This window comes from Electrophorus electricus, chromosome 15, assembly GCF_041902795.1.
Source record: "Electrophorus electricus isolate QZ-2024a chromosome 15, ASM4190279v1, whole genome shotgun sequence".
Classification (NCBI taxonomy): Eukaryota; Metazoa; Chordata; class Actinopteri; order Gymnotiformes; family Gymnotidae; genus Electrophorus; species Electrophorus electricus.
Window position 1 is genome coordinate 17,115,468 of NC_137511.1, and position 22,794 is coordinate 17,138,261.

Here is a 22,794-nt window from a genome sequence, read left to right on the forward strand (position 1 = left end):
GAATACTATGTGCTAAATTCTGTCAGAGAGTTAAATTCTGTGGGGTGTAAAAACTCATTACATTACAGTACTTATTAAGAAGGATGTTTCAAGATTGTAAACATCAACTCGAAAGCACAGACAAGCTGCTATAATACCCAACTATTCATGATATTTTTTATGTGCATGGCACAGTGATCAGACTGGTATGCCTAATAAACAGCAATCAAAAGCAGAAGAAAAAAAATTAAACCAAAAAATGTATTAGTAAGTAATTAATGTACTTAACAAACCAAAAATATATTGGTTAGCATGTTTCAAACAAAATTATTGTATTGAGCTATCATTTTGATGTATCAATTGATGTATTAAGACAGATGACATTTTAAAATAGCAATGTCAGTCAGAAGTATTCGATGCATACATTTGCAGATTTATACACAATCATCAATGCGCAGAGAGAACAATTAAAGAGAACAATTTTCTTAGCAATTCTAAATTGTAAATTTGCCCAATGTCTTTCTGACCTTAAGACACATGACACACGTGAACATACCCATTATTCAATTAGTGACGTCATTCAGAAGTAGTCACACGATACGGAAGTTATCTCGCTCCTTGTGACTGGATTTATAAGGTACCATCGATGCAGGAAATAGAGCGAACGTTGTTCTATTTTTGTTGATTTAGGCTTTCAGTTCAGTACATAAAGGTTCATACAGAGAAGCTATGGAGTGTCAAGACAAGGATGAACCTAAAGGAACTGTCCTGCATATTGTGGTGGTTGGATTTCACCACAAGAGGGGTTGTCAGGTATGCTAGCTAGCTTGGTAGCGCCTTTATGATGGTTCTGGCTTGCTTGTTTTTGCGATGTTGCAGAAAATATTTGTACGACTTTTTAAGTTGTTGACTAACAATTTTATGATCAGTTAGTTTTGATTTCTGCTTTCTGTTCAAATAGAAAATGAGCAGACACACCCATTTGTTCCACATTGTCAACATTAACAGATTGGTTAGCTGTAATAGCATGCGAAGAGCACATTTGATCCGTTTGAAACGGTGACGCTAGCGTTACAGCTCTTACGAGGTCATAAGCAATACAGTGTGTTACATCCAGCAGATCAAAAAAGTCGAGCAATCGGCTGTTGGGTCTAGTCAGGTGACAGGAAGATATACAACATAAACTTGAATTCTGTTATTAGTAACAAAGACTAAACCTGTGTACATGTGCCTTGGTGAGTTCCAAGGTTCACTGATCGGATTAGGTGGACAATTGATCAAGATATATTAATTACTTAAAAAGAAAAGACAGCCTAAAACAGGATGGCCCGAAACAGTACAAGACCATTTATTATGTATAACAGGGTACAACTTGTAACCAAAGATGAAACTTTGTTGCTGTTTGTCTACTTACCTTTTAAAATTGTTTAAATTTAAGCAGCTATAATGTATTTCAATCATTATCAATTAATATGTTAAATATGTTTGTGAAATTAATTTGACTAAGAATCTAGTTTATACAGTACAGTTTTTAAACTATACCTTCCAAAATGATGTTAACTGCAGGTTTTATGCTAAGAGACTAATTTAAGAAGATAAAATATGGGTTCTCTCAAGGTTTCTTTCTCATGCTCTTGGGAATCTTTTCTTTACCACTGTTTGCTTGTACACTGAGGGCTTGGAACTGGACATCTGTAAAGCTGCTTATTGACAGCTATATAAATTTTGATTTGACTTGACTTGTGGGGGGGGGGGGCAGTTTATTAATAAAAAAAGACTGTCTTTGTCTCAGTCATGGGCTTATGAAAATATAAGTGTATATGTCAGTTTTATAATAACATAAGCCACTTGGTTGGCATCAAGATCTAGGCTAGTACATGCCAGCATTCAGTGACAAATTAAATAATGACTAGATGATTTAATATATAGCATTGCCTTTATTGGTTTTATTTTGTCCATCATTAGAATGCACAAGATGTTTATATTTGTATATAATGCTGGGGAATGCTAAATTCATTAGTTTGCAGGGTCTCTAATCCATCTGTTTTAAAATAATCCAATAGATGATTTATAAAAATGAAAAAAAAAAAAAGTTTCTTAAAACTGCCTTCATCTGAGATAATCACAACAGCACAGGGGTCAGCACAAGCCTGCAAAAAGCCCTAAATCCTGCCTGTTACCATTAGCCTAATTATGCAAAATATGAAATAAAAAAACATTGATGTATATCAGCATGGTAATTGGCCTGCTTTAAATAAAAGGATGAACTTCTTATGTGCATTTCTGTGACTGATGAGTGCTAGGCCTATATATGGTGAATATAACTGATATTCTTAACCAGACAGATGGCTCCATTGGCATGCAGTGCTTTAATGTGTGTTATTTTTTATCTTGTGTTTGGAAAATTAAGATTATGTTTTCATCCTTGGTCATGAATCAAAGTCTAATATTATTCAGAGAAGTAGTGAGTTTTAGCCAGCTGTCATAAAGCATTTTTTGGCTGCTATGGGAGGCACAGCATGATCAGTGCCATATTACCATATGATCTTCTCATATGATGGGCTACTGCATTTTCAGGATGTTGCTACTACTACTATCATTACTGCTAGTAGTAGTAGTTGCAGCAATAGTAATTTTTTTTTTTTGCTTGGTGCCTTTTTAAAAAAAGTACTTTTACATATATTGTGCAAATCAAAACAAGGCAGGAAAAAATGGCAACAAAAAATAAATAACGTATTTAATGGAAATTAATGAAACAGTGTTTAGTAAATCATACATTCAGCAATGATGCAAGGGGGAAAACAACAATTGAATAACACTAATAAACATTAAAAATAAATGCTAAAACAAAAGTGAAAACACATTTTATTAATTCAACATTAAAACAATGTATACTTTTTTTTTTTGGAAATATTTGAAACTGCTCTGCTATTTTATGAATTTTAAGCAAGTTTCATAAATAATAGTGGATGGGAACTAAAAATATGAAAGTACAGTATTGGTAGATATTTACTGAAGGATATAACCCCTTTTGAATTGCATGAATTTCCGCAAGAATGTTTCCTATTAAATCCAAGTCATACATAAAGACAGTTTGTTTTTTTTCCCCCCAGCAGTGACCTTGATTGTGTAAATTATTTGGTAAATGATGGGTAATACACTGTAAACTGCTGTGTGATTTGTTAAATAAGACTGTCTTTATCGCAAATTTTGAAGCAATTAATGCAGACATCCTGATTATTACAACACGTACATTTCTTACAAATGTTAAGATACTGTTCTGTTAATCTGCTCTTTTTCTGATGTACATAAATTATTTTAATGAAGTTTAGACTGAGTTAGCACTGGTCAGAGGGTTTGCTCACTGTTGCTGTAGTTTTATGCCCAGTGCTACACAAAGCATGTTTTGGTAATTTCATGCCTTGGTCAGTGAGAAGTGTTCAAGAATAGGTTGGTTCAGAAAGAAATATGGGTCCCTTTTAAATGTGGTAATGGACGGTGACATGTTGCTACTTTTGCAATGTTTCACTTAGAGCGAGAGGATCTTGTCATTTTTTTAGACTAAAACCCAGTGGCCATTGAAGAATAACAAATGTAGTTATGACCATTTATGGCAGTAAATGGGTATGGTTAGTCTTATACCAAAGATCTCCTTTGTGATGGAGCTCAACAAACCTAAGTATGTGGGCTTATCTTTGATAACTGTTTACCTTTACCTGATGTACATGAGGTAAAGGTAAGAGAAGTGTAAACCTCACAATACTTAATCCTGATTCATAGAGTTTCTACAGTTGCACGAAATAACATGAAAGACAGATGTGTGAATTGTTGTCTTTTAGCAGAGTGACTCGATTAATAATGTATTGCTGCTCCTCCAAATGGGGTATTTGCTGGTGTTTGGCTTCCACCTTGCACACAAGCACCTCTGTCTCTTTTTATAGTGAAATATTCTTGATGATGCTTTGAATTTCATGCTTAGGAATTGCATGTTTTGGATTTAAAAAAAATCTTTTGTAAGAAAAATGGCTTTGCATCGTATCAGTGAGTACAAGCTAAAAGCCGGTGGAAACTGTCTAACCATTTTCAGGTGGAGTTCAGTTACCCTCCACTCATTCCTGAGGAGGGACATGATAGCAACAACCTCCCAGAGAAGTGGAAATACCTCCCCTTCCTAGCACTTCCAGATGGGGCCCACAATTATCAGGAAGGTAAGCCAAACCAGAGAATTTTTAGCCACTGGCCTTTTGGTTTTCACACTGATGAACAAGGCAGATAAACACATTGTCACATAAGGACTGCTGTTTAAAGGATTACTATAAAAATGTAACTAAAATTAATGCAACTGATGTTCACAAAGATACAGAAAATGATATAGAAATGAAAGATTCCACAAAACAAGAAAACTATTATAACCTTTTTAGTCCTGTTAATTTCTGTTTACAGTAGTCAGGTTGTACTAGCTAGGTTCATACAACACTGTCGTAGAATTAAGATAACTTTTTTTTTTTTTCTCTCTTCAAGCTACAATGAAGTAAAAACAACCAACCTTATTTGTCCTAAGCATGGTAATAGAGCACTTACCAATTTAGTATTTAAACATTTTTTAAAATAAAAGCATTTCATACACGTTTAATTGTAGGCAAACCGGGCTTCCCTTATTTTGCCAGCACTGATGCATACCTTCACCACACCCAGAACTAATTATGTTGCTCTGCAGCACTGCAGCTAAAGAAACTATGGAACCTGAGGATCACTCACGCCCAGCCTTCACTAATTAATTTACATCCTTTGAGTGTGCTTAAATGTCAAAAAAGTACTTCAGAATGGGCCAGCCAGGCAAAGCAGTATTGTATTAGAGTGATGCTACAGCCCATCCATGGGCAGGACATGGATATGCCTGTCACACTGTTGGTCATGAATACAAACTGATCTTGCATTCTCCTTGTGTGGCCAGATAATTAGCTACCTTTTTGTCAGAAGGCCAGTATTTTCACAAAACAATAACGGCTTTTAACACCACCTGAAAATAGTAACGCAGGAGTAAAGAGAAGAATAAACTATATATTTTTTTAACCCATTGGCCAAGTAGTTCAATGGATAAACAAGTGATCAAAGCTTAATGAGGCCATAGATGCAGGGGCCATTTTTAAATGCAAGGTACAACTCTTGCATAGCTCAACTGGTACTCTGCCAGGGGTCATCTCCACAACCTATCTGAAGGATTTGAATATTTGGAGGGGATGATGAGGAGTAAGGGAGTGGTTTAATCAGAGGTAGTCAGGGAATGAAGGGGGGGGGGCAGAGTAATAGTTAGTGGGATTATAAAAGGGAGTGAGAGAGAGATTTAGTGAATGAAAGCTGGGTGGGGGCGTAAAGGAGGGACGGAGCAAATAAGACTGTGAGTGAAAGGGTATTGGGCTTGTGAAGAAGTAAAACTGGCAGAGGGCAAGAAAGTGATCTAATGAATGAGGTTTATGAGATGCCTTTATATTGCTCACTTTGGCAGGCCATTTTGTTTGAGTTTTTATATATTAAGGAATATATGATGACACTCAGTTGCCTGCAAAATTCCTTTTTGGACAAAATGTTGCCAGAGAAGATTGGTACTTTAGGATGGCTACAAGGGCAGCTTGATGTTTGTTTATTTAGCTGTAGGCTAAATATTCGCTTATGCTTTCTAAATTAGCTGAGCAATATATGTTATTAATGTGATATGAATTAGATTCTTCATAATAAAAAAGAATCTGCATGCACAGTAATCTCTTGGTACTCCGACTTAACATTTTTCTTTTGTCAGCAATAAATTGAGATAAATAATGGATTGGAATTATATTAGTGCGTATAGCATATGCGATTAATCCTTGCAATATATTAAAAGCAAATTATATGTAATGTGTAAAAATTATTCTGCATTATTTTGGCTAAAATAAATCATTAAGATGTTGCATGGTGAATTCTTCCACCAAAAACCCGATTCCAGTGTATTGGGTCCTAGTCTTACTCTTTTCCCTCCCCCTTAGACACTGTTTACTTTCATTTACCTCCTCTGAATGAAGACATGAAATGTGTATATGGAGTCTCTTGCTACAGACAGATAGAAGCAAAGGTTTGTACAGTTCTACCTTTTGCTAAAATAGTTTATATTAATGTATTCATGTAATGTATTTCGTTTATTTTTCACATTTTCATGTGTAACATTAGAGACCGTTGGACCATCTGTTATGTGCAGTTTTCGTTAGCCTCATTTTTGACCACATAAGACCATGCCACTCTAAACACTCCAGTGATGTTGGCATGCATTCAATTAAAAAAACAAAAACAAATGCAATACTGCTGTGCCCAATAACCTTATAGCAATTCCCACAACCATGCAGAAACCCACCAGTGATGAACAGAGTAAAAGTTGGCTGACAAAATGAGTCATAGCCTACAGTCCTCACAAAATGGTCCTATAAGAAAATGGACCCATTTAAAGTGGTCTGTGTTTGGGCTGGCTTTGATTCCTGCATTATTTACCCATATACAAACATACCTTTTGAGCTTTAACTTTAAAGACATTGTTTTGTTTTAAAAGTTTCTAGATCTTTGAAACATTCTCCTCTGTCCCAGGCACTGAAGGTGCGGCAAGCGGATGTCACCAGAGAGACTGTGCAAAAGAGTGTTTGTGTTCTTAGTCGAGTGGTGAGTCTCCCAGAAATTGGGTGCAATTAGAAATTTGGGTTAGGCTTGAACTTTGACTAACTGTGTATTTACAAATGTGTGTGCACACAGATGCACACACCACTGTCCACAGACAGTTTTTAATGTTTATTTATCAGCATTGCATATCACTGTACTAGCAAAAATAATATTGTACGTAATGTATAGACAGTAATGTACATACCTTATGTATAGAAAATTTCCTTGGATTTCATGTTGTCCACTTGGGTTGTCAGATACCAGCCATAATAAAGGATCTTGCACAGAAGATCTTGCATAAAATGACTTACTAAATAAAGACAAAAGATTTCATTATTAGTGATAAGATTTTTTTCTGTATGTGGGTGCGCTAAATGTTTAAATTATTCAGTTTAAGGTGGCAGATGGAAAACCACATGTGGGTGATTGTCGCCTAATAACTGTCTGGACTTTTGTCTGTCCACACTTCGTCAGTATCTGCCCATTGTTTTTGCAGCCTCTTTATGGCCTTATACAAGCCAAACTGCAGCTCATCACACATGCCTACTTTGATGAGAAAGACTTCTCTCAGATATCTATATTGCAAGTAAGCATTACAAAAATTGAGATTCTATCCAATTATTTCAATGACCAAATTAAACCTAATAATTTAATTTACCCCATTTGTGTCTAGGAACTCTATGATCACATGAATGGTTCAATAAGATGTACCACACCAGAGGGATCATCCATGTACCTAGGTAAATTATTGTGTGTGATTTGCCTCTCAGTTTGTCTTAGAGAAAATATGCAGTGACAAGTTTTTCCTTTCTGCTTAACATTTATAGAGTTGGCTGACCACACTGTACTATTGTAAGATTTTCATTGATGGGTTGTCTTCAGTGTTTGCCTTCAATCACTAGTTGTTTTACTAGTTGTTAATGCTGTAGTCCCTTTTTCAGAACACTGAGAAGGGACAGGCTGCAATTGGCCCGCCTTATAGAGAAAATGGTATATTTCATTGGTCAGATTTCCTGTCATTTTGTTAATAGACTTATTACAGATCTCTTCAGTATATCACCAGAATGGGCACACAGGCACATACACAGCAGCAAGTCCCTGCAACCAAACTACTGAGCAGTTCTAATTAGTTACATACTCAGACAGAAATGCATCCTATAGTAACCAGGAATATGTAAAGTAGTCTATATGAATAGGGTGTTTTTTTTTTGTTTTGACTTATGAAATGTTTTTTTTTGTTTTTTTTTTTTCTGTCCAGTTTTTGTTAACCCTTCTCTGAAGGGTTAGACAAGCCTGCACCATACTGATAAGTAAAGTTATTAGAACCATATGAACTTCATCCTGGGAGCAAGCTATTGATTTCATTTGCTGCAATGTGCATGGACTAGTGTCATCACATGCCCTAAACTGGCTTATTGATTAAATGCACCTTTATAACCATTATTTATTAATTGGAGGGTGGATGCAGCACCTCTGGTTCAACTCCACAACCAAAGAGAACACCTTGCTACAGAGTCCTTACCTCCACACCCCTGTCATTCTAATGGGAAATTACCTCAAAGTGACAGTTCCTCACCTTCTGTCCTTCTCTTTTCCCATTTCTGCAGGTTTGTCTCCACGAGATTTAATACTGCATTTTAAGCACAAGGTAGCAGTGCTGTTTATTGATGTAATGAAACATTTTAAATTGTTGGGCCTTTATTACGCGTGTGTGCGTGCGTGTGATCTTATACCAACATTTGCATATTCTGTGTGTAATTATTTTTTGTTGCTGGGCTGGTCCTCATGCACGGACTGAATAACTTTCTCGTCTTTGGACCTGCAGGTTCTTATTCTCTTCAAGCTGATCTTGCTGGAGAAGAAGGTCTGGAATAGTTTTTGCAAAGTTACTATTAAGCACATGTTCAGTGGAAGCATAAACCAGTTTTTGAGTGTACAAACAACAACAGAAACAACAACAAAAAAAAACCCCTTAAAACATAACTTTCACCTTGCAGGTCCTGTTTTATGTGTCTCCTGTAAACAGACTAGTTGGAACTCTGATGACTGTCCTCTCACTGTTTCCGGGTGAGTGTCACAGTACATGGTGAGGGTGTTTGAGAAACATTGTTCAGATGTCAAGACAATGGTTAGAGGATATTTTATAGTTAACCTTCCATATTGTGTGTGTGTGTGTGTGTGTGTGTGTGTGTGTGTGTGTGTGTGTGTGTGTGTGTGTGTTTAGGTATGCTCGAGCATGGCCTAGCTGAGTCATCTCACTACCATTCCAAGAGCAGTGTATCTGAGAACCTTCAACCAGACAAGGTCATCCCTAATGCTGAACAGTTGCCCTCTGACTCTAAAACTGATCTTTGTACCACTGACCACTCAGACACCCACAAACCCACAAAGGACCAATCACAGCCTTCCATGACTACTCAGGAGCCCTGCCAAATTAAGCCTCCATCACAGACCTCACTGGAGTCCTCAGAGAGTGACTGGGAGACTTTGGATCCCAGTGTGCTGGAAGGGGGTGTAGGCATTGCAGGGAATGAGGTGGGGACAATTGATTCTGATGCTGGGTGCTCCGGTGTGCCCATCACTGTGCAGCCCAAGTCTGGCACAGGCCAGGGAATACTGACTCAGGGCCTGTTATCTGGTCTGGAGGAGGATCAGTATGGACTGCCCCTTGCGGTCTTTACAAAGGTACACACAGATCTCACAAGTCTCGAGCAACACAATTCAGCATTCATTTTAATGATAACCGCTTTCACAGACAATACTGTAGTTGTGTGTTTTACAAAAGGTATCTGCATATACCCAGTGTTGTGATGAGCTAAGTTAGACTAGGATTTTTGTTTGCACTAGTTCCTTTACCTAGGACAGCATATATCCTCTAAATGATGTTAAAACATCTGTACATTTAGTAGTATATACTGGAATTCAGGGTAAGTAATTCACAGATGTTCTCTATCTCTGTGGTCATATTTGGCCTCCCTAGCCTTCTTTGGGCCTCATAACTACAGGTTCTTCTAATAATTTAATTTTTGGTCAGTCAAACGATAACCAATTTAAATAAAGGAAATGTGGGCTGTGGGTTTTGGATACGAATCTGCATTAAAACCTCAGATGAAGGTATATTAAAGTGTGCCGTGTTCTCTGGGAAAAGGTTAACTTGGGTGATTTAAGACACATTTTCCCATTTTGTTTATGACTAGATACGTAGAGAATTTCAATGTAGCTATGCTTACATGTGGCTAATTTTTTGTATGGATTTTGTTAGTAAGTATTAGCTGGAAATGCTAGCATTTGAACTGTCATGTTTGGTCTTTAAATCTTTTATTCATATTAATAGTGTAAAGACTGTAACAAGTTTAGGCCCAGCTAGTGACTCGTCCTGGTATGGTTGGGGACCATATCTGGTACTGACGGACACCCTCTGGTATCAAATGCATACCAAATGGCACCAAGAACTCCTACACTGATGGTGCCACCTTTTGAAATTAAGTCATAAGGTGGAAAGGCCACATTTCATACACGTCTTGATTAAATTGGCCTGCCAAGACTGACTTGTATATGTTGGTCTGTGTTGGTGCTGATAATCCATTCATAATGCTGAACTGGTGAACCTCTTGCTATGCTTCTCTAGCAGGTAGAAACTGCCTTGGTCTTAAAGACATACTTAGCGACTAGGGAAATTAAGTAACATCCAAAGAAAGTAAAAAAAAAAAAATCCCATCCCATTTCCTGGGAAGTAGGAATGAGCTTTTCCGTGGCTTCGTGTTGTCAGGGTTACCTGTGCCTGCCCTACATGGCCCTGCAGCAGCACCACCTTTTGTCTGATGTGAGAGTGCGTGGTTTCGTCGCTGGGGCAACCAATATCCTCTTTCGCCAGCAAAGACACCTCAGTGACGCCATTGTAGAAGTGAGTCACAGCCATCAAAAACCCTTTTCTCCACCGTCTCTATTTTCTTATGCTTCAGTTTTTTTCCCTCACATCACCCTTTTCTTGCTTTTATTTGCCTGTTTTTGTTGATTTTCATCTGTTTTTGTTGATGAAATCATAATGTTTGCTTAGCTGACGATATAAGAATTAATATTACAAAAATGTAAAGTATAGTAATATATGAAAATATACTTTGAGTTACATTACTGGTAGCCAATTTTTGTAGATGAGAGTAAAATAGCTTAGGAATTTCAGGAAGCCACAGCGTGCTTTCTTTTTAGCATTAGTCTTTTTCTTATGAGAAGGATGCATCAAATCACTTTTCCTAAAAAATATTTTGCTTGGTATAACACTAGTATGTGTAACTGACAACCCATTAGAAAAGAAAAATGTGGTGTCTAAGAATATTTGCATCAAACCACCAGCTACTTGTGCTCTGCAGTTTTGTGGACTTTAGTCATGCTAAAAATCTAAATAATAGCAGTGCCAAATGTCACACATGAAAAGAAGGAAAATGTAAACACACAATTTTTCATTTAGCTGACGCTTTTATCCAAAGCAATTTACAATTATGACTGAATATAAATTTAGTAATTGAGGGTTAAAAGACCCAACAATGGCCATTTGGTAGTGGTGGGGCTTGAACTGGCATGTTTTTGATTACTAGCTGAATACCTTAACCACCGAGTTACCACTACCCTAGCATCAACATAATGCATTGTAACACTAATACTGGAATCAAAAGGAGTTTGTTTTGACAATCAACATCTCATGCTTGGAGTGAAGGTTCCATATGCATGTGACGGTGTGTTAATAGACTTGAATGTTGTGCTGATTTTTACATTTTTTTTAATTCTCCCAGTTCCTGGAAAGTTCAAGAAAAAAATAGGATGAATTATGTTATGATATTAGGAAACAACAACATGGAGTTTGGGTTTCTTTTTTGTTTATCTTGTTTAACTTGTGCATGAAGAAACAGTTTAAATTACTGTACATAAAAAAATGTGTAAGTGATCATTACTTAACCTTCTGAAACAAGAAGCTGGGGAAGGTGAAAACATGGGAGTTCAGGCAGCTCCCTTACATGGCTTCATAGTTGTGCCTACAAAGCTGTTACCAAAAAAAAAAAAGTATTTTCCCCCCTGCAAATTCGCAATCAGCTGCATTAAAAATGGTTAAATGGTACTATTTAACCATGCTTTATTTGTAGTCTGTATGTTGGGTCTTGTCTGGTGTGATGCATCCCTGCTTTGATTGACCTAGAGCTTAGTGCTTGATCTTGTGCTGGTAGGATTAGTGACTGTCTGCTCATTTTTATGGCATGACACCTCCTGTACTTCCTTTTGCACCATGCCTCCCATCTGTCTGAGGCACTCCCTCATCAGCTTGGGGGCTATTGCATAGATTGCATTGCTTGTATTCATGGATGTTTGTTGTCTTATCCTCGACAGTGAATCTTACAGGTTGTAGGCCCTTTCCTCTTTGTTCTGGCTGCAGTACAGCTTTTGGTGTTGGATCTTGGGTGGCGCACTCCAAGCATTGTCAGGAGTTGTCTGGTTTGAATGACACTTTCAATATCATTAAAATCAGCCATGCCTAACCATTGTTTGCCTGTATTTGTCCCATAAAATGTCTGCACTGAAGCTGTCACACTGTCTGTCCTAACCAGGCCAAACTAGAACATGTAGGTATCAGAGTCCCAAAAAAGTGCACCATGATGAAAGTCGATCTGAGCCGAAGTGACTGCTGTAGCAGGTAGACCTGTGTGGCTCTGAGGGATGGAATTACACCCAGTGGAATGCTGAAGAACAGGTTGCTCAGGTGGTGCCATCCCAGGGCAGTCAAGCGGAGATCATCAACATGACACTAAGTAACCAGACGACTGGTCTCTCAGGACCTGTCACAGTGGGGGTTAGGGGTGTTGAAATATAATGAAGCATTCATTCTAGAGAACAGATTGCTGAGGTAGTGGCAGACTGCCAGGAAAGTAACTGGTCCCTCATCCTAGAATACATGGAGATAAGGCATTCATGGAGATGTAAGCAATTACAGATAAGAGTGGCTAAAAACAGTGGTGGTGGCTATCTTCAAAATGGACTTTTGTCCATGTTTTTTTTGTTCTAGCTGTATCTATAAAAATATATTGTACAGCACCAGAAGCGATGTGTCTATTTTGGAATACTTGTAGAGATTACTTGGAGTCTATTTTGGATTACTTGTTGCAGTTTCAGGCAAATAATAAGGTAATGATTTTGGCCTACTTTATACAAGATGTGAGTTGGTGGGCATTAGCTTCTGTTAATTGTTAGTTACATAAGCCTCATAGCTCTAGTGCAACACAGAAAAGTGAAATTTGAAGACCAAATGTCTTGTCTGGCTGACATTTGTAGTGCATGGAAAAGTAATGCAAGTTGCTTTTTCTCTTAAATTGGTCTCTGTGTTCATGTTCATAACAAGGAACTTCCTATGCTGGTCAGAAATAACTAGACGATCTCAATTGCTTTAAAGAATGAGGGCAATTGGATTGTAAATCACAGTAATTAATTTGAATATTGTAGTGTCACTGCTTAAAAATTCTTTCAGCTGCTGCTGCTGCTTCTTTCTTTTTTTTAATGTTATTTATTTATTTATTTCTTGTCCTATGCAGGTAGAAGAAGCTCGTATTCAGATCCAAGATCCTGAACTTCGCAGAGTGCTCAATTTAAGTACAGCTGATCTGCGGTTTTCTGACTATCTGGTGAAGCATGTAACTGAGAACAGAGAGGATGTATTTCTGGATGGCACAGGCTGGGAAGGAGGAGACGAGTGGATCAGAGCTCAGTTTACACTATATGTACACTCTTTATTAGCATCTACACTACAGGAAGGTAAACCGCAAAACCATGCCAAGCGAGCACATGCACACTTGCATGCATTCACAGTACAAAGATTTGGTAATGTTAAATTGTCTGTGGACTGAATTTCAATTTGACCATTTAAAAATCTTTTACATTCTGTATAAGATGATACAAAGTTATTTTAATGAGTTTGAAATGTTTATTCTTAGTAAAAAATCCTATTAACGTTGTTAAAGACGACACCTACTTTTTAAGACACACTCATTTTAAATACTTATAAAGCAAGAAGAAATTGGAGATCTGCCTTCAAAGATCTTAAAAAAACCCCAAAAAAACCAAACCAAAACAAAAAAAACCCACAAAACATTTTTAAAACCGAGAAACATTTAATGGGTGCAGCTTTGTCACAAAAAGAGCTTCTGAACCTTTTGTCCAACACTTACCAAACTTGAATCACGGGTCCATGGTGAGGCTCTCAGTCTGCCTGCCAGTTTTGATGGATTGTAGCCAAAAGAGCAGTGCTCTAGCATGGAAAGAAATGTATATAAATAGCTTAAACATGGAAAATCTATCCACACTTGACAGTCATCACTTAGCATCAGCAGTTGAACTTTAGTCTATAGGAGGCAGTGTAATGTGTAACTTATAACAAGCATCATAACATGCATAACATGTACAATATAACAAGCATCATATCATCATACATACATTTCCCCACTGTTAATTAGGGTTGTGTATTGTTTTTTTGTTTGTTTTTAATCCAAAAAAAAATTGAACCTATTTGAAAAAAGGGTAGACTTTTTCTACAAATTTCATCTTATGAAACATGAATTTTATATACTGAAATTTGAAAATGTCAACTCCACGATTTAAAATTTCAAAGCTCAAATTCAACATATTAAAATTTTAGGTCCGAAATTCAGTTTCAAAACAGAAAGGGAGGACAAATATGTTGAAAATCGAAAGATGACTCTCACAACACCCCCCCCTCCTCCCCCCGCCGCCCAATGACAGCAATCCAACCAGCAATAGTATCCATTATATGGTGTAGTTCATCTTTACATATAGGCTATGATATGTAGTGGAATTTGTCATCGTGTAATTTTGATTGAAGTATTTAAAGGTTGTGCTGTTATCTTGACATATATCTATACAGTGTTCTATCATGTATGCTTTTCTAAATGACTTATTTTCTCATTACTGTTTATGGGATTTAATTTCACACATTTATTGTATAAAAGCATAATGACGTTATGGGAGTTAAAGGAAACAACAATACTAGATACCTGCCTGACTGATATTTCCCTTTTTGCTTCACTGATTCACATGGGCTTTTCTTTCTATTTATTAATAAGCATTTTAGCAAGATTATCAATCTGGCTTGGACATTTCTTTCTCTAATATGGTTAGTCCAAGTTCTGTTATGGGTGGCATGAGCTGGAATAATACAAATGTAATGTAGCCATGCTAGAACTATGATCAATACAAGGACATTATAGGTGTACTCTGATCAAACATCAGCTAACCATAACTGCTCATTTCTATCTCTCAGATAATGAAAAACTCCTAGCAGATTATGGAGCTGCATTCATCTCTGCTTGGAAGATCACACACAACTACAAAGTCTGGTTTAGTAACAAACATCTGTCCATGTCTGAGATCACTCCAGGGTAGGTCCTCTTCATCTGACCTTAGAGTAGCAGTAGTGCTGTTGCCCACTTGCCTCAAGGTAAAAATGGGTAGTGTCATAAGGGAACTTCACATTAAACTCATGCTTAGAGAGACATACTGATTACTCTAAATTTAAAATCAATGTTGGTTTGATCCCCCCCCGGGATTTAATTAATACGTTTTGAATGTTTGCTTATTTAAAAAGACTAAATTCCTCTGGGCTTTTAAATAAAAGTTCTGTAAGTGCTTGGAGCTAACTTTTAAGCATTTGTTAACTAATCAGCTGAAGAGAGTTTGAATGCCGCTGATGATGCTTATTTAAATTACAAATGAATGTAAGCAACTAACACATAAAGAAAGCTAAATAGTTTTACAGTACTTGATTTGGGTACTGGATTGTTGAGGATTATTATACTTTCTTACAGTTACTCCCCCCCTCCCTTGCTGTAACTGTTAGCCTATGTTGTATAAGCATGTTGGCTTTTTTTATATATAAGCAGACAAGGTGAATGTTTTGCAGTTAGTTTTTTTATATGAATGTTTCAACGACCATATGTAAGCTTAACTAAATATTTATTGTTTTTATATATATATATATATATATATATATATATATATATAAAAACCTGTCAGTAACCTTTTGTCTGGTGTTGAATATTGTAAATACTTATCACTATTATAAATGAGTAATAAGAGCTACATTTGCAATTTTCACAGGCACCCATTTCAAGGCCAGTACAGTGTAGCTGATGTGAAGCTTCGGTTTTCACAGTAAGTCCTATGGAATTTATTTAAAACCTTAAATCTAAATACAGCACTCTGTTATGTAATTATTTGTATTTAATTATTGTCTTACACATTGTCAGGTAGGGTTTGCCTGACAATGCCATTGCCCATCATTGGTGGTTGACAGACATCACGATGTTGCGCTAGCCTCATGATGCCCCCCTTCCCCTCTTTTGTGTAATCAGATAATTAATTAATTAATTAATTAATTAATTAATTTTATTATTTTTTTTGGGTACAACTCTACATTAAGGTGTTAAGTATTTTTATTTATACTCCTACTTCATTCAGGGATTTAAAAATAATACTTATATTCTTTTATATTTATATATATATAACTTTTTATTTTTTAATAAATATCTAGTACCAAAATTAATTTCCATTTGAGCATACATTTTACATTTAAGAATATTGCCAAAAAAATGAAGAAAAAATAGAAGACATTAAACAACATGGTGACAATGTTTAAACCCCTGATGTCACACATGGTGTGTGGTGGTGGTGTTTGTTTTTTTTTTTTGTTTTGTTTTTTTGAGAGGGGGCCAAATTATTAATATTAATCATTAATGTGTTGGCGCAAATAATTGAATTGTCATTGGGGGGGAAAAAGGGTAAAAGAGAGTACAGAATAATTTATAGTGCCTTTCTAAGAACCCCCCCCCCCCCCAAATTCTGCAATGTCATTGTCATTATTCATTGTGATGTCTAACCAAGTGGTAAATGTCAACAAGGAAAACATCGCCTAATCCTACTGCCAGTAGGATGGTACTAATGGTACTATAGATTATTCACTGACCCTTTATTTAAGAGTCAAATTGGACAACAAAGTGGCAAGTAAATGTAGGGTACAAAGCTGTTGTTTCCTTTGTGTTGGCAGTGCTAGTCTTTTAGACTGTAATAGACAGTTGTCTTAAATTAGTTGAGCTTATACTATCATGTATTGACAAATTTTTTCAGTAAGCATTAGTATTTGTAGTACTGGATGTCCATGCATTGACTGCAGTTGTTGCAACAACTGATATACAGTGGTTTTCGAATATTTATATGGGTTAAAAGACTTCAAGGTCTTTTGAATGGGCCTGGCAATAAATTCCAATTATTCCATGCATACCTGTACCATGCAGGTGAGGTGCAACATGACTTGTTCTACTGGGACACTGGAGAGACAGTTTTTTTTTGTTTGTTTGTTTTTTTTTTTTTTTTTTTTTTAATTTATTTTTTATATTTAGGTTTAAAATATAGATTGAAATTTAAGTTAGTATCTTGAAAAATCTAAATTTAAAATTAAATGGATTACTAATATATAATGCAGGCTTCATACCAGCAGATAAATCTTTTGCTCTTACTGTTAGGATATTGTAAGGTTTTACTCTTACTGCCAGCAATACATATCTGATATTGCATCTTTTAAATGCAACATGCTTTATTGTGATGTAACACTTAATTCTAAGAACATCACTGTCATCTCACTGCATATCCTTTCTTCTATTGCTAATACAGTTCAGTGCAAAACAGTGAGCGTGGGAAAAAGCTTGGAAATGCTGTGATGACCACCAGTCGCAGTGTAGTGCAGACTGGAAAAGCCGTAGGTGGGTATGATAAAGAAGATAGACAGACAGATGGATAGATTTCAGACAGAGGTCCTTCATCAGCTGTGTATGCAAACTGGTGTTCTAATTCTCATTCCATGGAGATCTAAAATTCTGAGTGTGTAGATCAGTTCTTTGAGTTTCAAATATAAAGTTACAAATAAGAAGAGTTGGTATAGACCATCCTATGCAAACCTCTTTGTTGGGTTTGTAGAGAAACAATTTTTTGAACAATATAAACTGGACCTGTATCCATAGTATTTTTGAGATACATTGACATTTTTGCTACTGCTACAAGCAGGATAGAATCATTTATCACCCATTCTTCCTCATGCCTTACTGTGGGAGTTAACTGTATTAATTGCAAGTGATGTAACGATGTTAGGACACTCGAAGGCGACAAACAGATCTATTGAATTGATTTTCTTTAAAGGTGATGATGCTGATGATGCACTTGTCCTTTTGTAGGTCAGTCTGTTGGTGGAGCTTTAACAACTGCAAAATCAGCCATGTCCTCTTGGTTTTCCACACTGGCCCCCCAGCCTGCTGTGGCAGCAGGCCCAGAACTTTCAGAATCTACAACAACTAAGGAATGACTTCATCCTTCCTTTTACCTCCTTCAAACTGATTATAATTCTCCATCATTTTTTATCTGTAGCAGCAAGATATTTATTACATCAATTTTACTTTTACCAGATACATTTTGATCAAGAAACAATATAATTTTATTACATAAAGTCTATCCAATATACAGCTTGCTTCTTTCAGAACGCCTTAACCAACCTTGATTATTAAAGGTACCACCCTAAAATTTTCCAGCAGACACTGGATATAAAGTGGTTTCACATAGAGCTAGAATGGATAACTCCTCTCATCCGATGTCATGCTACACCATTTGTTACATACATTAGTACAGCAATGGATATCCTTGTTAATGTCTTTACAACGACTTGATTAAAAAACACATCTAAGATCCATTTATCTGCCATGCAGAGGTGACCCTTCCAACTGATTACCCACATTTGAGTCCCATTTTTCTATTTGGCAACTGTGGACCAGAGAGTATGTGAATACTTTTAGCATTATTTCACTGATTGAGTAGGAAGCCCTATTAATGGTATAGAGTGTGTTTATAAATGAAGTACCCAGAGTTGGAAAGCTGGCACTACTCTTTCAAATGCACCAAAAACTAAATCATGGAGATTATGATAATTTAAATATTGATATGTTTTAGGGTTCTTTATTAAGTTAAGAAAATTGGTATGCAGAGCTGAATTAAGGCAACTGCAGCCTTTTTTAAGTGGAAAGAATTTTTAAATATTCAACATTTTAAATAATGCTGCGTATTACTTTTGACTATCCATAAATAAAATCGAGAGCTTAATTCAAATACAGGGCAGGCATTTTCTTCAAGAAAATTGACCAAACACAGACCCATCTTTGTGTACTAGTTTTCAATTAATCAATAGTGCAAACAAATTCAAAAGAATATATTTTCCTTATTTCCACAGTAAAACCTAATTTACTGATACTTTTAGCTTAATTTGGTTGCTACTGAGTGCAGCTCAGTGGCTAGGATATGTTAAAGCCAACGCCAGAGATCAATCGGGCCTTCCTGTTGTCCAGGAGTGGAATAGTTGCAAAAAGATTTCCACCTGATTTTATCATTGCATTTCTATAAAGAATAAAATGAACTATTTATTTTACATGACTCTGCTAAAGCTGTATTTTATAAATGCTTGTACTAATACCATAGCGGTTGGACTTTAATTATCTTGATGGGTATGCACATTAGTTATCCTCTCATCTCACTTAAGACTTATATGCCTATATACTTACTGTCACTCGTTGTATCCTGCCAACCCAGACCAGCTGTTTCATTATAAGTCCCCATGCTTACTGTAGCCTCTTGAGGTTTTGTACTTGATCCAGAGCAGTGGTGGAGTGCAGGTTAAAAATGTACAAAAGTACTCAACAAGGATTACCACCATGTTGTAGTATTTCACTTGCACAGGGCCCTCACTGCAACCATAACACACAGTACACAAGTAGGACAACTGAAAATCAGGTGAAATCTTAGACATGTCTGTGCTGTATGTAGCTTTTCTTCATAGGTCTAAATTTCTATCCCCAAATAAAACTGCAAAATAGTAGTTTATTAGCCGTGTACTTTAAAGAAACAATACTTATAATTCTTTGTGAAAACAATAAATTTTCTAGGGGGGAGAAATAGAGTGTATATACTGAATATTATTAAATTACTTGTGGTGATCCAAGTGTTCGTCAGGTAGCTGGCTTCCTGTTACCTAGATTCATGTTGTACCCCACACCTATGCATTTTGGACTTTTATTTAATTAAGTGAAGAATTGCAATTGTGTTTTTCCCCTAAAAGTATGTATTAGCTGCTTTTTGGTTCTGTATTTCTGGTTATTTTTGGTATACATTTTTATTTTCATGTCTAATATGTTTTTGGTTTCCTCTTGTGTGCAACTCTTTTATAATAACTCTTGTTCATCATTTCAAAGATGAGCCTTAATTTTCTGTTGTTTTTTCCACCTTGAATTGCTCTTGACTCTATGCCACAACTATCTGGTTATTTTAGGTTGGTATAGGTTTTTGGCCTACTCTATCAGTGATGTCTGCTGGGCCATGCCCCTCCATGTTTTCCACAACTTCTGTACTTGACTTAACACATTTTGCTTGCATTTCAAAAGAGGCAGTTATTCTTTTTTTTTATTTATTTTTTTTTTATGTTCACATAAGACGAGGAATGAACACAAAAGGACAACAAAAACAAATGGCTACTGCTGCCTATAGCTCAGAACCCTAATTACTGTTGGCATTTTTCTAAAATGGGCTTTGAGAGATTGCTGTCTCCCTTTTCAGTCATGGATAGATATATAAATTTGCATCAGTTACATTCTGGTTGATTCATAGGGAATTATAAGAAAAGCGTACACTTATTTTAGTAGAGGTCATATCAAATGATTGCATTTAATGCAGGGATTTGCAGGAAGGGGGTTAAACATTTTTACCTTATCTTTGGTCTGCACATTGTAAATTTACTATCCTTTATACTCCACAAGGGATTGAGTGCATAAACATATACTACATGCTACATCTCATTTTCGAAACTTTGGAAGGTAATTTCTTTGTAATTTACTCTGTCAAATCAAGTATTAGATAACACTTTATCTGTTCAACAGATTGTCAGAATATTTAACTTCTCTTAGTTCTATTTTCTTAAGAGTTATGGAATGTACAGTTTTGTTTTTAACTTTGCATTGTCTCATCTTGAAATCTGAGATGTAATGTTTATCATTTAAAAAGTGTACATATACATTACTTATTTAAAAGTGTATAAACATATGTGAATGTATTACCTTTACTGAAATTAAATTTATGTAATTTCCCAGACATGCTGTTGTTTTAATATACTTTATAAATCAGATTTAAAAAACAAACAAAAAAACAAACGATTTCATTTTGTGAAATAAGATTAGCTTCTTTCCTGTTATGATTGTTTGTTTGGTTTTTTTTTTTGGTTTTTTTTTGTTTTTTTTATCAGTGAGATTAAATCTCCATGTTGCTTTCATTTGTGTACATTTGCTACTGTATTGGGTGCAAAAATCAGTTTGGACCTCCATCTTTTCCAGAAGTGGTAATAGTCTGGTACTAGAAAAGACTATATTTATGAAGCCTTAAGGGATTTATGGTTATAGGAAGTGGCTCGAGCTGAGTAAAGTTAAACCCTTCTTGGCTATTCAGACAATCACCTTCCCACTTTGCATGGATGCATATTTGCTAAATAAAATAAATAAATAAATGTTGACATTTTTAGTAAGGAAACCAGTTCAAGGCAGTTTAAGTTACAATGGGCCAAACTCCTAAAACTTCATGGTAATCATGAAACATGTGACACGATATTTAATTCCTATTCATAAAGTCAACGTGAAAAGATTATGCAGCAGAAGGCATCACTTAGGAAAACCGTTATGTGTGTAGTGGTTCATGGCATTCTACTCACCTCTAAGATCTATTACTAAAGTGTTCATAATCACATAATCTTTAAATTTCAGTTTTGCACAATGAGTTGCCACTTTGCGAATAAACAGACTGGGGAGTTACATGTCAGTAGATGGACAGATCCCAGAGGGACAGTAAAGTGTCACAGCAGCATAGGAGCGAAGTAACCTAACATAATTACAGATTTATAGATTCAGTAGAAGACATAGAAAATACAATAGTTACAAAAACTAGCTGTAATAAACAAAAAACAAAACTAAATACAGTAAAAAATAAGATTTAAAAATAAAATACAATGTTCAATAAATTGCATATATATTTTGCAAGTACAAGAAAAATATGTAATATGAAATGAGACTGCATTAAGTCACATAAATATGTGTGTAAAGATGTATAGCGGTGTTCACTGAATAATCAAGTTCAAGTTTCGTTTATTTGTCACATACATAGTCATACACAGTATAACTCGCAGTGAAATGGTTGAGAGTGCTCTGTCCAAACTGAGGAGAAAGAAAACGGGTGCATAGAGAAATATATATTTTATATATGTACAAAAATATATTAACAATGTATGTACAATATATGTATATTATGATTATATACACGATGTGCAATGTATATGGTTGTGTATATATATATATGTACAGAATGTACAGATCCATTTTGTAAAATGGCATATTTACAGTTTTTATGTTACATGGTGGTAATAGAAAATCTATATATATACAGTTATGCTACATGGTGGTGGTGGTCCCCACAGTTTAATTTCAGCCCCCACAGTCCAGTCTCTGGACAACAAGCTCGACGACCTCTGGGCCAGGATAAAGTTCCAGAGGGACATTCAGGACTGCAATCAATGACAAAGTTACATCTGCTGAAAAAAAACAATGAAAAAGTCTATTGAAAATAAGTACAACAGTACATTGTAAGATGTAAGAGTAGAATGAAGTGCAGCTAAAGTGACTCTGCACTATAAAGATGACCCATATAACCATGTTAACTGAGAATATATACAAGACAGGACATTGTAAGATAAGCAGTGAGAATAAAGTGGATGTGCACTGTAAACTACCACAAACATGTATTATTTAATGTGACACACATATAGACTTTTAGATATAGTGGCAGTGCATAGTGATATTTAGGATCATCACTTTGTACAGCTAGTAAATGAGTAGCAATACAAAGACAAGACTAACAGAGGTTAATGGCAGTAACTATCCAGTTAAATCAATTCCCTCTGGAGCAAGAAGGCAATTGCATTCACAGATGTCAAATTCAAATACCAAACACAGGAAACAA

The 22,794-nt window shown here is 35.8% G+C and overlaps 1 protein-coding gene across 8 annotated transcripts; it reads left to right on the top strand.

The window, feature by feature from the left end:
- The first annotated feature begins 588 nt into the window (after positions 1-588).
- On the top strand, positions 589-20,916 carry avl9 (AVL9 homolog (S. cerevisiase)). 8 transcript variants are annotated; one of them, XM_027027440.3, is made up of 16 exons: positions 589-792; positions 4,067-4,187; positions 6,000-6,085; positions 6,589-6,660; positions 7,154-7,243; positions 7,331-7,397; positions 8,265-8,305; positions 8,483-8,521; positions 8,655-8,724; positions 8,882-9,342; positions 10,427-10,561; positions 13,230-13,449; positions 14,972-15,089; positions 15,808-15,861; positions 17,377-17,465; positions 17,934-20,915. In XM_027027440.3, the coding sequence occupies exons 1-16, from the start codon at positions 709-711 to the stop codon at positions 18,059-18,061; spliced, it is 1,875 nt and encodes a 624-aa protein (XP_026883241.2). In that variant the 5' UTR covers positions 589-708; the 3' UTR covers positions 18,062-20,915. The 8 variants fall into 8 exon arrangements, 7 of the variants coding, with proteins under 7 accessions (XP_026883241.2, XP_081553935.1, XP_081553934.1 ...); XM_081697811.1 differs by lacking the exon at positions 589-792 and adding an exon at positions 4,501-4,544 and having other exon boundaries at positions 6,554-6,660; XM_081697812.1 differs by lacking the exon at positions 589-792 and adding an exon at positions 4,501-4,544.
- Positions 20,917-22,794: the final 1,878 nt, after the last annotated feature.

What these genes read in the sequence shown, in the direction of transcription:
- avl9 (XM_027027440.3), top strand. Translation starts at nt 709, where the DNA reads ATGGAGTGTCAAGACAAGGATGAACCTAAAGGAACTGTCCTGCATATT. An exon ending in ACAGACAGATAGAAGCAAAG is followed by an intron (nt 6,086 to 6,588) that starts GTTTGTACAGTT and finishes CCTCTGTCCCAG; the next exon opens with GCACTGAAGGTGCGGCAAGC. An exon ending in CTCAGATATCTATATTGCAA is followed by an intron (nt 7,244 to 7,330) that starts GTAAGCATTACA and finishes ATTTGTGTCTAG; the next exon opens with GAACTCTATGATCACATGAA.